The 14,719-nt window shown below is 40.6% G+C and overlaps 1 protein-coding gene across 1 annotated transcript in view; it reads left to right on the top strand.

Annotated features, from left to right (window-relative positions):
- The first annotated feature begins 262 nt into the window (after window positions 1-262).
- Window positions 263-14,719, top strand: part of FRMPD4 (FERM and PDZ domain containing 4) — a 556,500-nt gene continuing 542,043 nt past the window's right edge. The window contains exon 1 of the mRNA XM_007455060.1: window positions 263-607. Coding sequence (XP_007455122.1) covers window positions 567-607 — 41 coding nt within the window. The 5' untranslated portion in view covers window positions 263-566. The remainder of the gene's footprint in view (window positions 608-14,719) is intronic.

The raw sequence follows: 14,719 nt of genomic DNA, 5'->3' as shown, positions 1-14,719 counted from the left end.
GATCTTTCGGATCCGGAGGCACACGCAGCGGGTGACAGGAGAGCCCCCGCCCGCCCCCGCGGGTTGGGGGTGGGGAGAGGAGAAGGGACTCGGCTCGGGGAAGGAGGCAGGGAGGCAGCTGCAGTGCCGGGAGGGGTGCGCGCGCGTGTGCCGGGCTCGCCCGCCGCCTCTCGGCTCAGTCTGCGCTCTTCGGCACGCGGGGAGCAGAAGCAGCGCCCAGCGTCCGGGCCTCGCCTGCCCCGGGCGCCCGGCGGTCCCCGGGCCGCGCTCCCCGCGCCCGCCCCTCGCCCCCGGCCCGGCCCCCTCTCCATTGAGTTTTCCCGACACCGGCGCCCACCAATGGTCCTGTCCGGGGATGCACACGCAGCCCGCGGCCGGAGGGGGGTAGCAGCCGCCGCCTCCAGGTGCGGGCTCTCCGGGGCCGCCGCCGCCACCCGCTGTCGCCGCCACTCGAGACCCGGGGCGCGCTGAGGTCCCGGCCGGCCATGCGGCTGCCGAGGCTGCCGCTGCTGCTGGCGTGACAAGGGGCGACGGAGCCGCCGCGCTCGGGGTCCCCGGCCGCCTGCATGGATGTCTTCAGCTTTGTGAAGATTGCAAAGCTCTCGAGGTAGGGGCCGCGCCGGTTCACGTGCACCCAGGGGCCCTCGCCGCGGGCAACTTGGTGCTTTATTTTTCGGGAGCCTCGGGGAGAAGCCAAAGCCGGAGAGAGAAGCTGGGCTTAAGCTAGGACTGAAGCGAGGTGGCCAGGGGCTGCCGCGTTCAACTTCTCTCTCACTGGCTGGTGGGGCTTGTGTAGCCAAGGCTGTAGACCACACACACAGATACACACGCCGTCACGCACAGAGCAGTATTCACGAGTTTGTTTTCCCTTAGGAAAAGCCCCAGTGGCGCTTGGGGTCACATGTATAATTCAGGGCTAAGAGAAGATGGTTGTAATCGCTCCTGCTAGGGAAAGCCCGAAGTGCTTAGAGCTTGGGTTCCTGCTTTCCAAGCGGCAGTGACCAAAAGCGACCCCCTGCCCCCACCCCTAAATTGGACCTCCACACCCCCAAAAAGTCAGCTTGGAGGTTGACCCAGGTAACCTGTCAGGTGTTCCCAGCAGTGACCTAGATGCTGAAGTCATGGAGACAGAAGAGAAAGACCTTTAGCCTTTCTTTGGGTGACTGTGTAGTTCTAAGCCTGGAGAGATTTCGACATTTGCTTCCAAGTGGCCATGTTGTTGAAACGGAAGAAAAATCATCAATTCAGGCAGATTTGTCGGGCAGTGCTGATAAAGGAGGAACATTTCCACTCTTTGGGTGCCTAGGTTTTACCTGGTCAGAGCATTCCTCCTAGGTCTCCTGCCCTGCTTAGCTTCCAAAGACTTTAGCAACCCCAGGAAGTAGGTCCATGCTTCTTGCAGCGTGGCATTCAGTGGCAAGAGCCAGGTGTGAGAAGTCTTAGAAGACGTGCCCCATCTTCTCTGCCCAAGTCCCTGGAAGCACTGGCTTTCTTCTCCCTGAGCTCTTGACAGAAGTTACTACCTCGACCTTAGGAGGGAGACCGACCTTAGGAGGGAGACCGCAGAGGTCTTCAGGGCACACTTTAGACTTGCTTGCAGTCATGAGAGAATAATTAGCGTTAGGGTGGGACGTGTTGATTGCTTGAGGCAAGAGTGAGTAGTGTCAGATAGCCCAAGTCAGAAATGTATGTTGACTTTGCTAAATTACCTTTGGGCCATTTCAGAAACATTCATTTTGGATGTTGCCATTCAGATGGGCCTGTCTCCAACATCCACAGGTCTTTATTCGTTCTTCTTGCCCATCTCCACCTTTCTTCTCTACTCACATGGGTGTGTCTTAACGTTACAAGCAGATTTCCCAGGGAGAGGGCCCCAGTGTGAGGTATACAGTTGATGGGTAAGTATGTCCACTCACCAAGAGGTATTGCCCTGCATATCAGAAGACTAGTAAGTTGGGCGGTGGATGATTGTAGTGTGGCAAATTGTTTGATTTCACATCTATATCATTGAGGGCCGTGGCTTCACACCTCTTTTCTATTAACTTCCTGCACACTGCTGCCTATGGCTGGATTATAAACAGCTGTCAAATCATGAACCGTGGATGGGAAACGGCTGTGAGCAATAGTTTAGCAGTTGCGGACGGACAGAGAGCTTGCCCAAGGGAAAGAGAGGTTCAACCAATATAGTATAGTTCAAAGTAACCAAGATAGATGTCGGTTGCCTCAAATGCTAAAAACGTTAAGATTAACAAAACATCTAGAGCCTAGATTTCATCCTTAAACTTTGGAGCTTGGGGGAAGACAGTGCTGTGTATCAGTGAAAAGATGTTTTATGGTTTTATACTCTTTTACAATTCTAGGGTGCCCTCATGATATTCACAAATCTGAGTTGTTGCAAACCCAAGCCAGGCTGTGAGGGATTAGTATCTTATTTTAAAGAGAGGTTAAAATTTAGTAAATGAGTGTGAATTTCACTTTCTATCCTTAATGTGATCCAAATAGAGTGTTTATTCTAAAGAGAGAAGCTGCACATGTTCTGAGCTTATGTGCCGATTAAGAAATCTCCCTTCCTTAAGAATTCTTCTTGTTTCTCAGTGTGAGCTCAACGATTGTCCCCAGGCTGAAATAGAAATACCTTTGGAGGGTCATCAGCCTGCAGAAACACATGTTTGCAGCTGCTTGTTTCTGCTCTTGAAGGAATAAAGTCTTGTGTGTGTGTTTTAAACACCGTTACAGAAATCAAGTTCTTTTCTCAAAGGTGAAGTATAAAAGTGCTAACACTGCAGGATTTTCCTGATTTCAGAATGGATAATCTTCCTAAAGGATTTAGCTTTGATCAGCGTGGTTACTTGAGTGCTTAAAATTCTCCTGGTTTAGAGGTGAACACACATGGTTATCCCAGGCCTTAGCCTTGCCTTTGGTTCCTAAGCGAGTTGAACTCGAGTTTCTAAATGTTAATTCAGAAAGCATTTGCTGTCTGATATTTGCTAACTGTCCCACCGGTGAGTAAAGAAAGTGGTAATTACAGAGAATTCCAAGAGAATATTAATCCACACTGGAATAAATAAACAGCATGTTTTGACTTTTCACAGTACCTACATTTAACCACTTGTTACCAGAATCTATGCTCTTTTAATCATGTGAAAAGTCGGAATTCAAATTGCCCCTCAAGAATCCAGTTACATCTTATAACCATCATTTAAAAAAAGAAAAGAAAAAAAAAAAAAAGACTGCCAAGCATTGGAATAGCTGGCAGGTTGGGACCCTTTACATCATCTTTTTGAGTTGTGACCCTTGATTGCATCCATTGTGGGTGGCACAATGTGTCGTGGTTCTATCTGGAGATGATTTTTTCCTTGTTCTTTTAATTTTCTGGTTATTAAACTGCTTGATACATGCAGTTTTACTTCACTGTTTCCTTGGTAACAGTTATATATCACTTTCCATCCTTGTAGATGAGAGCATTACAAAATAGGCATATATTTTTATTGTTACTGTTCTTTGTAGCGACTGTTTCATCTGTAAAGCAGATGCACTCTTTGAAATGTTTATAGAAGAATGCAGTTCAGTAGAAAAACATATGATTGTGCCCCCTTTGCCTGAGGGAAGAAATTTGAGACCCAAAACTCATAGGGGTGTTATTAAACTGAGCAGTGCGTTCACGGATTGAAAAAATGAAGATTTCTTTAAGCAAAATGGCACACTTTGAGATAATGATTTGGTCCCAGTTATTAATGTGAAGATTATTTCTTGTAGTATTAGGTAAATTTGGGGGCTGCTTTATTTTACATTGTCTTAACAGTTGCATGGGTTTTGTGGTATATAGCAGTGACAAATAATACAGTGTGCTAATTTTGTTCCAAGTATACATTTGAGGAAGAAAAAAATATATATATATACATATATATATATATATAGTTTCCTCAGATTTTATGTAAAGCCTTTTTAGAGACTACTAAACTTTTTTTACCTTTACCTTATTCAGAATTAAATATTTCCTAGGGAAAAAGGGAAGTTAAAGAAGCAATGCAAAGGTCAGATTTTTCCCGTCTCCCTTTTTACCCAAGTAATTGCATTAATGTTGCTGATAATAGTGACTCTGGAGGGTAGCAACGAAAAACTCCCAAAGACTCTGGATTTGAATTTTATTAAAAATGCTAGCTGCTCATCGTCTGAGTCCTTTCTGAGTTCTCCTGATTTTCGTGGCTGTCATGAGGTGAAATGATGAACAGTTTCATAACAGAACTAGATTCCTGTTTTAGGAATATTTAACTCTACTTTCCTGGGGGTTGCTAGTTTGCAGCTGTGAAAGTCTAGTCGTTAGCTGTACTGGGGAAGACGTCTAGTTCAGGCTATGTACCATTTCAAGCATCACTCTCTTTCTCTTTGGGGCAAGTGAATTTACCTTCTTGCTATCAGAATTTGATATAGATTGTCAGATGAAGTGAAACTTACTTGTACTTTAAAAGCATGACCTGGAAATTCTCACTTTCTGCTTATGAACTTTCCACCTGTTCGTTCTCTCTCTCTCTCTCTTTCTCCCTCTATTACTGAAGTATAGTTGATTTACAATGTTATATTAGTTTCAGGTGTACAGCATTGTGTCTCAGTATTTTTACAGATTATACTCCGTTAAAAGTTATTACAAGATAATGACTATAACTCCCTGTGCTATACAATATATCTTTGTTGCCTATCTATTTTATACATAGTAGTTTGTATCTCTTAATCCCCTATACCTATCTTGCCCCCGCTTCCCTCTCTCCACTGGTAACCACTAGTTTGTTTTCTATATCTGTGGGTCTTTTTCTGTTTTGCTTTATACATTCATTTGTTTTAATTTTTTAGATTCCACATATAAATGATCTCATACAGTGTTTGTCTTTCTGTGTCTGACTTAGCATAATATTCTCTAGGTCCATGAACTCTGCTGCAAATGGCAGAATTTCATTCTTTTTTATGGCTGAGTAATATTCCATCGTATATGTATACCACATCTTCTTTATCCATTCATCTGTTGATAGACACTTGGGTCACTTCCATATCTTGGCTATTGTAAATAGTGCTGCTATGAATATTGGGGAGCATGTATCTTTTTGAGTTAGTGTTATCAGTTTTTTTTGCAGATATATATCCAGCAATGGAATTGCTGGATCATATGGTAGTTCTATTTTTAATTTTTGAAGGAACCTCCATAGTGTTTTCCATAGTGGCTGCACCAATATACATTCCCAACAACAGTGTATGAGGGTTCCCTTTTCTCCACATTGTTGCCAACATTTGTTATTTGTAGACTTTTTGATGACAGCCATTCTGACGGGTGTGAGGTGATATCTCATTGTTGGTTTGATTTGCATTTCTCTAATAATTACATACACACACAGACTTCAACTTTATTATTCCATTTGGAGTTTGCATGGATGTTTAACTATGAGAGAATATCCATTATTGGTGAACTAGAAATTTATCTTTAAGGAATGGACCTAAAACCACTAATTTCATATTTGGCTCAATGAGAAAAATAAGGAGCATTTTTTAGTTTGTTGAGAAATACAGTCCTTAAATCTACCACTCTTACCATCAAATGATCTCGAACTTTGAAAGCTAGTCATAGCAAGGAAAGAAAATTATTAATACCTTAAACCATGGATTGGCAAATGGTGGCCTGTGGGCCAGATCTGGCTTGCTGAGTGTTTTCATATAGCCTGTGAACTAGGAATGGTTTTAAAATTTCATTTTTTAAATGGTTTAAAAAATCAAAATAAGAATAATATGGAATTAAAATGTCAGTGTCCATAAATAAAGTTTTATTGGAACACAACTATCTATGTTCATGAATTTGCTGGTTGTCTACGGCTGCATTTGCTCTACAACAGTTTTTTGTTTGTTTGTTTTGGCCACGCTGCTCAGCCTGCAGAATCTTAGCTCCCCCAGCGATTGAACCCGGATCACGGCAGTGAAAGCGCGGAGTCCTAAACACAGGACCGCCAGGGAATTCCCTACAACGGCGAAGTTGAATAGGTGCTCCAGAGACCTTATGGCCGGCAAAGCCTGAAATATTTACTATCTGTCTGGCCCTTTACAGAAACAGTTTGCTGACTCCTGGGTGAAACAGTGCCTTTGCCTATTTTCTCTTCTTTATATTATCAGCACGTGTGTGTGGGCAGAAGCATAAGCAAATACACAGTGTCAAAGATCAGCAGAGCCAGATACTAAAGTGGCAAGTATTATTACCTTAGTAATATACTAAGTAACATACTAATATACTATTGTAATATACTACTACAATAGGGAAAAGAGGCTGGTGTGAACACGACTTCCAATTGTACACAGGCGACTGGGCATTTTAAAGGAAGAATGAGGGAATAGGGAGGGAGAGCGCTGGCGCTCAGTACAGGCAAGGAACTGAAAAATTACAAAAAGCAAGAAGGGGGCTGGTCCATGTGAAACCCATCTAGCTTTGTTAACTGGCTGTTACCAAAGTTAGGCTCCTGCCCTCCCACAGAGACTAGGAGACAGGGGCCCCATCTTCAGGTGTGGACTGGAATAGTCACTTCTTTGGTAGCCTTGAATTTTCTCCAGCAGGCACTTTCAGGGGAGTTGGAGTCATTGTAGGGATGTAGCCTTGAGCTGTAAGAAACTAAGTTACTGTTTGTCCAGGTCTTTAAAGGCCAAGGTTGAGGCATAGTTGAGGGAGAGCTCAGAGGAGCCTGGCTAGAGTTTGTTTTAAGGAGAGAAACTTTGTCAACACTTATTAAATTTAGCATATTAAGTACGTGCATTCACCAGTGTACATTCACCGTTAATGTAGCCCTTATCTTTATTAAACTTCTGATCTCAGATTGCTTACTTAACTGTAGGGACACTGACCGTCAGAAGTGCACATAATTGCCCTAGTAGTATTCGTTGCACTGGGGACAACTTTGTATGCTTATTCTTTGGTCACTAAGTTGGCCCACTGTCTTTGGGCTGGAGAGATACTTGTTAGAGTGATACTTGCCTTCCCATAAGCCTTTCAACTTCTAGTTTGACATGGATGGAAAAAGAATGGGCAATGGTACTTGTATGGCCTCAACCGACGTGCGCGGAGAGCTGATAAGTCCACAGGAGAAGGCCTGGTATTTCCTTACCGTACACTTGAGCCACCCGCTCCTAATTGTTCATGACTTTCGTTAATCTTTTTCCACATGGAAAGAAAACTAGATAAGTGGATTTACTTGTAGACAGAGGACTTGAGGTAGGCTGTATTAATTTGCAGTTGAGTTTAACCCGACTTTCTTATGATTTGATTGAGAGCATTGTAATGAAAAGCTAGGCTGCCTTTAGTTCTTTTTTTGTAATTTTCAAAGTTTTTTCTATTCCATTATGGTTTATTACAGGATATTGAATATAGTTCCCTGTGCTCTACAGTAGGACTTGGTTGTTTATCCATTGTATATATAATACTTTGCATTGACCAGTCCCAAACTCCCAATCCATCCCTCCCCGGCCCCCCCCCCTCCTGAAATAATGCCATTTGCGCCTACATGGATGGACCTAGAGATTATCATACTGAGCTAATAAGTAAGTCAGAAAGAGAAAGACAAATATCGTATGGTATCACTTATATGCCATTAGTTCTTTATAGCAAAGACATATCAAAAGTATGCAACCTTGCTTCTGAACAATTTAGGTCATTACGTACTTAAGCTGTGAAAAGTATCTTGAAGAAACCTAAGCCTTAGTTTTAGATAACAAAGTTAACATTCCCATTTTTTCCTGGCAAAGAGATGAGAGGGTTACCTCCTGCACTTTTGTTTTAGAAATGCATTTTCAAGTATGGTTACAGAATTTGGCATACAATGAATACTCTATACTAAGTAATAAGTGAGTAAAGTCATGTACAACCCATTCTAATACTTATTACAAATGAATTATCGTAACTTGTTGAGCTGAACAGTGATCAGGGTCAGTAACTCAGGAGTGGAAAGGAGTGTACAAGTTAAAAATAAATGGCCTACTCTTAGACTAGCTCTCAGAGAATCAACTATTTTTGTTTTGATATTTGAAGCAGTTTTTTTGTTTTCTATGATTAATGGTTTAAAAGTCATCAACTTGGACTTCTAAGAACTCTGTGTTTTACTGCTATAAGCTCAACAAGCAAAATTAGTATGATGCTACAATGAGTTTTTTAGGTGTCACTAAGTTTTTATTTTAAGAAGTCCTTTTTGAATGATAGGAGAATACTGTTATTTTTTTGAAAGAAATGTATCTCAAGTTTGAAAACGAAAAGCAAAGGAAAAGCAATTTCCCTACAATTCCAAATTGCTATAGGGTTTTAATGTTTATTTTGGTTGTTTTCATATGTTTCAAAGATTGTGTGAGATTTGCTTAACTGAAGATAAGGACATGATAATTATCTCACAAAGATGAGCCTTAAAGAACACAATAGACTAGAGTTTTTCAAATTAATGTTAAAATTCACCCACCGAATGTAGGAAGGAGTATATTTATATATTTAACTGGCACGATTATTTAACTGGTGGAAGATTGCTGTAGTGGAGAGCATGAAGCCATCTGGCCAACTCTAGACTGTTGTACATTGGCTCATACATCTAACCATGGTGATTTTACAACGGCCCTCTAACTGGAGTGCAGAGTGCTCGTCTCTTATGAAAATCACAGTCCCATCACCAGTCTTAGTGTCAAGGTAGGGGCAGGGGTAGTCTCAGGGACACAGAGGGTGAAGTCTGGGATTAGTTTTGTCACAAGCCCCTCCCATGCCCACCTGCATTATGGCTCAGGGCATTGCCTCCCTCTGTGGCCTAGGGCACAGGTTGGCACGCTCTAGTCCACCTGATATGTTTACTTCTATTTTCATTTACTCATTTCCTGCCAGTTTTTATAAATAAGGTTTTATTGGAACACAGCCATGCTCATTTGCTTCCGTGTTGTCTGTGGCTGCTTTTGGCAGAACTGAATGGTAATGACAGAGACCACGTGGCTTACAAGACCTAAAATATTTGCTCTCGGCCTTTGACAGGAGCATTTTCCTGTTCTTCCTTGAGCTCTCTGCCCAGGACTCTGCCCAGGGTACGGCTAGAGCCGTACCCTGGGTGTCTGCCTGCTTTGCTAGGAGGTGGAAAGGGAGTTGTGCCTGGGGAGACACCCCACACCCAGCCAGCCCTGCCCGCCCACTCTGGGGTCTTTACCTGTTGTTAGCACTTACTCTACGACTTGGAGGTGAATTTAGAAGCTTTCTAAAGTGCAGATCTGATCCTCTCTGTCTATCTCCTTGCTCCTTAATGCCCCTAGGGGAAAATCCACGGTCTTTATCTCCGCCCTTTTGGAGTTGGCCCCCGTTTCCTTTGTTTCCTTTGGGTGTCTTATTTTTGGACATTTGTCATTTTGCCCTAGCCTTAATTAACTTCCTGTTCAACCCCCAAACACACAGGTGCACACACACACACACACACACACACCCTACCTCTAACTATATTGAACTTTTTTAGGAGTCCTAAATGGTGTCACACCTCTGAGCCTTTAAATATACTCGTCATTTTGTCTGGAACAATCTTTACCTTGCCCCCTTTTCACTTAGAAGACGACCATTTGTCTTTTCTCTTTAAGTTTGTAATCTATGCTTGTTCCATGCAGCATTTCCAACTCCCCAATCCTGGGTTAAATGGCTTGATTAGCATCTTTTGTTAGTTAAAATAATCTAACTGCTTTAGCAGATTAACCCCTCAATTTGAGAATAAGTGGTTTATTTCTTGATCCTTGGAGCCCCTAATAGGGCTTCCTGATGGATTGAGGGAGCTCTGCTGCACACACTCAGAGCACCCAGAAGATGGAGGCTCTCTCCTCTTCAGTATGCGATTCAAGGGTGCCCTGCCCACCAAGGTTCAGCTGACAGATGAGGGGAGAGAAATGGGAGAAGACTGGATGGGAGGTTTTGAAGGACCATGCCTGGAATTGAAGTACGTCATTCTACCCACACTTCATTAACTGGAACCCTGGGCATATCTAAAAGTGAGAGTGGCTAGGAAATTTAGTCTAGCTGTGTACCCAGTCTCTGCTAGGCATCACTTGCCCTAACTTTATCATAGCATTTATTCACTATGTGGTAGATTGCACTTTTGTTCCCAATTCTTAAACCTTCCCTGAATCCAAGCCTTTTCTATGTGACATTACAGCTCCTCCTGTTAGAGGTGGAGTGTCCTTCCCTGACCTATTGCTGTTGGGCTTGTGACTTGCTTTGGCCAAAGAACACAGGCAGGAGTCAGAGCATCAGCTTGGGTAGAAGACCTTAAGAGGCAGTGTGCATTTCTTTTCTGCTTATAACATTACTGTATGAAGAACTGCCTGGGATGGCCTGCTAGTTCCAGAAGCTAGATTCATGGCACAGCATCATCCTGAAAACCTGTGATCATGAAAACAGGTACTTATTATTGGATGACACTGAGTTTTGGAGAGGTTTGTTATGCAGCATTATCATGGCAGTAGTTGACTGGTACATATGATATTACAATTGAGTCCAGTTTCCCACTGTATCTCTTTTATGAGCTCTTTGAGGGTAAGCCCCCTAAAGGGGGCTTTTATTTATTTATTTATTTATTTATTTTTTGCGGTACGTGCGCCTCTCACCGTTGTGGCCTCTCCCGTTGCGGGGCACAGGCTCCGGACGCGCAGGCTCAGCGGCTATGGCTCACGGGCCCAGCCGCTCCACGGCATGTGGGATCTTCTCAGACCGGGGCACCAACCCGTGTGCCCTGCATCGGCAGGTGGACTCTCAACCACTGCGCCACCAGGGAAGCCCCAAAGGGGGCTTTTATTAAACTTCTTGGTTTAGAGTACATATTGAGAAAGTATTTGGTGAATTATGAATGAATCCGAGTGAAAGCATGCTGTATTCCTCATGAAGTCAAGTTTTGATTATCACAGATATGCCTGCTTCTGTACTTCATTCAGCAGATGGGACTGCTCCTGATTTTTAGGATCTGATGTCAGTGCTCATTTATTGTGCCTGTTGGACACTTGGCAGTGAACCACTGCCTAACCCTGCAGGTTGGGACCCAGCCCTCCATCTGAGCCTGGATCCTCAACAGTCTCACATTTGTTTTCTTTCCCTTTCTTCTAGTCCTGAATGTCCTAGTCTTGTCCAATTATACACATTGTTTCTCTACTGCTAGGAAAGAATTGTACATAATATTTGTAACATACTTAAAGATTTGATAATGAGAGTTTTAGGTACTTAAATGTGATAGTAAAGAACCCATGACAAAGACCTACTGTACCTACCGTATGGCACAGGGAACTATAGTCAATGTTTTGTAATAACCTAATAAGGGAAAAGAACCTGAAAAAGAATATATATATACATATATATATATATATATATGTATATATATATATATATAACTGAATCACTGTGCTGCACACCTGAAACTAACAGGACATTGTAAATCAGCTATACTTCAGTTAAAAGAAAACAAAACAAAATATGATCAGGGTATCTTGAATACAGTGTATTTGGAAAAGGGAATAAAGAACTAACAAGTGGAATTGTCACTATACTGAAGGAAAGGCATTGTCTTGTTAAAGTGCACATATTTGACCTAGGGTTAGTTTTTATATTGCTCTTTTCACATATCACACTGAATGATGAGAAGTTGGCTGAAAAATTAACATGAAATGCAGTATGGCTGTGGGGAAAAAGAACAGGACCGGCTCTATATGCAGTGACATCCAGAGATCTCTCATATATTTATTGTTACGTGAAAATAGTAAGGTACAAAGCTGTATAAAAAGGCAGGGGAATTTAATGTATATATTTACTGTGTTTGCATAAGAATGACCAGAAGGATACACAAAAAACTAAGAACAGTATTTAACTCTGTAAAGTAGGGCTACAGGGTATTATGGGTGAGAGGGACCGGGTAGATAGGAGACACGGGTGGGTTCCCATGTCCCCATCCACACATTATATTTTTATTTTCTTTTGATTTTTGAGCCCTAGGATTATATTATTAACAAATTTGAATTTCGAAAAAGTGAGATAGGGTACCCACATAAATCCAAGAGTCCAAATAATATCAGTAGGATTTTAACATGATTTTTCTGATTATAGAAGATAACTTTATTGTAAAAAGTTTTTGAGAATATAGAATATATAAAGGAAAAAAATATATATATATATAAATATTTGAAATTATACCAGCCAGATGTAATCACTGTTGTCTCTCTATTTTCTTTAACCTTTCCATCTATTTTACATAGTTAATATCCTGTATACACAATTCTATACTTAAATTTTTAAAAATATTATATTCTTATATCATTAAAATTTTTTTATAGATACGAAATAAACAGCCATATATACCACAGTTTACTGAATGACTTCCTATTTAATTAAAATTTAGATCCTTTCCAGTGTTTTGCTTTGGATAATAATGTAACGAATATCTTTACAGTGAAGTCTTTGGATTTCATGAGCATACTTTTTATGACGTTAATAATAGCATACTGAGTATTTCAAAACTCGTAAAAGTCACAAGGTAATTTGAGATGCCATTAAAATGATATTTAAATTTTATGCTAAAATTGTGGACATTCTGGTTCCTCAAAGGTATTAAAGTTGACAGGCAGCATTTGTCATAGAAGTTAACCTAATGAGAAAATTTGAGGCATTTGGGGATGGAAGACTTGATTAATGGTGGTAGGAACTTCAGTAGATTTCCAGCAAGTCAGATCTCTGTTTCTTCACATTTGTAAAATGGGGAAATTACGTGATATTCCCTCTAAATTTAATTTATTTCTAAACTTGCATAATTTTACCATAGAATAAGCAAATTCTAAGAATTGCATCTATAAGAACATAGATTAAGATAGCGTGAAACGCTATGCAGCTATAAAAAATAAAGAACAAGGGAACACTCTATGCAGTTGTATAGAACCATCTCCAGGAAGTATTTATTAAGTGAACATAGAAAATTACACAACAGTACAGTTGTATTTACATTAAAAAATACTGAAAGGATACACAAGAAACTAATAAAAGTGTTATTAGATTGGGTGAGCTGGGGGGTGGGGGAAGAAAGTTTACTGAGACAAAAGAACAAAAATTAGGTAAATATGATCTCCCAAAATGTGATAAAATATTGAAAAATCTGCCCTGGATGAAAAGTTAAATTGCTGACTCAGTTTTAACCTGTAATTAGTTTTCTCTGTTCATGATGAATGAAGCATAAGAGATGGTTTACTATATTAAGGATATATATGAACAAGGTGTAATAGAAATTTCAGATACATAAAATTTTAATAGTAATTTTTGTTAGCAAGTTAAGATAAAACTGGAAAAATCATATCATTATAAAAATGATCTCTTGCTTTTTTGTATAGAATTGAGTACTCTGAAGCAAAATTCCTTCAGTTTTTAATATCTAGATAGGTCTTTCTCTGGTAGGAATATAAACAGAAAAAATATTTTTCTTTTGGTTCCTACCACCCAACAAAGAATAGTATAAGTTTTTTAACCTTAAAGTTTATTACATTTTGACAGTAATCCTAAAAATTGTATCCTCTGACTATCTTCTGTTCACCAAAGAGGACAACTTGGTGTTTTTGGAGAACCATGTTCTGGGGATGTATTGATGGATGTTTCCATTAGGACTGTAATTTGATTATGATGCCATTAGTTCATAATTTGGCTTTCCGGTTGAGATCATGTTGACAGGCTGAAGAATAGAGTGCTATTTAACTAAGTTGATGAAACACGCGTAGGCGGCAATAAAGTGCCTGGTGCCTCTCTGCTGTTTACTCCTTTCGTTTATGTCACTCTGGTACTGATGTGGTTGTGTATAACTCCATAAACTTCCATTTCTCTGGAATATAGTGATATGTTTAGTCAGAGTCTGGCCATTATAGGTATATGTGGTAACATTTTTAAAAGATCATCTAAACACAAGAAGATACGTGCATAAAACTATACTGGGCATAGCTCAGTTTTAATGCTGACCTAGAAGTCATTTTAAATTTTTCCTGTGTCCTAGGTCAGGGATCAGGGGTTGGCATACTTCAGCCTATGGGCCAAGTCCAACCCTTGCAGCCTGTGTTTGTATAAAGCTAAAAATGGTTTTTACATTTTTAAATGGTTCCCCAAATCAAAAGAAGAATAATATTTCATGACACGTGAAAATTATATGAAATTCAAATTTGTGTCCATAAATAAAGTTTTATTGGCACACAGCCACATCCATTATGTGTTGTCTATGGCTGCTTTCTCGATATGGTGGGAGAGTTGAGTCATTGCTACAGAGACCAGATGACTCACAAAGCTGAAAACACGTGCCCCTCTATAGAAAGTTTGCTGACTCCTGTCCTATGTCATCAGATATCATTAAAAGTAGCTCTTGATGGAAAGACAATCACAAATGAATATGTAGATACAGATTTAGATATATAAATATTTTTATCTTTCTGGGCTTTTTTTTGAAATTCTGCACAAAGGAGAAATTAGATAATATCACTTTGCACTTACAGATGATTCTCTGTATAAATGTTCCTACTGTGAACAGTATTTTCTCTTCCCAAATAGATTTTAAACAACTTGAATAGGAATTGTGTTGTAAATGTTTATATACTCCTGCCGTGCTTGCTTTCTTTCCCACAAAGAAGATGTAATAACCCCTACATGCTACGTAGTAAAGGATTCAAAGCAAAAGGGTGATAAACTCTTTCC

Source organism: Lipotes vexillifer, unplaced genomic scaffold (assembly GCF_000442215.2).
Source record: "Lipotes vexillifer unplaced genomic scaffold, Lipotes_vexillifer_v1.1 scaffold431, whole genome shotgun sequence".
In the NCBI taxonomy this organism is placed as follows: Eukaryota; Metazoa; Chordata; class Mammalia; order Artiodactyla; family Lipotidae; genus Lipotes; species Lipotes vexillifer.
The sequence above is the reverse complement of the archived record's forward strand: the minus strand, read 5'-3'. Positions and strand labels throughout refer to the sequence as shown.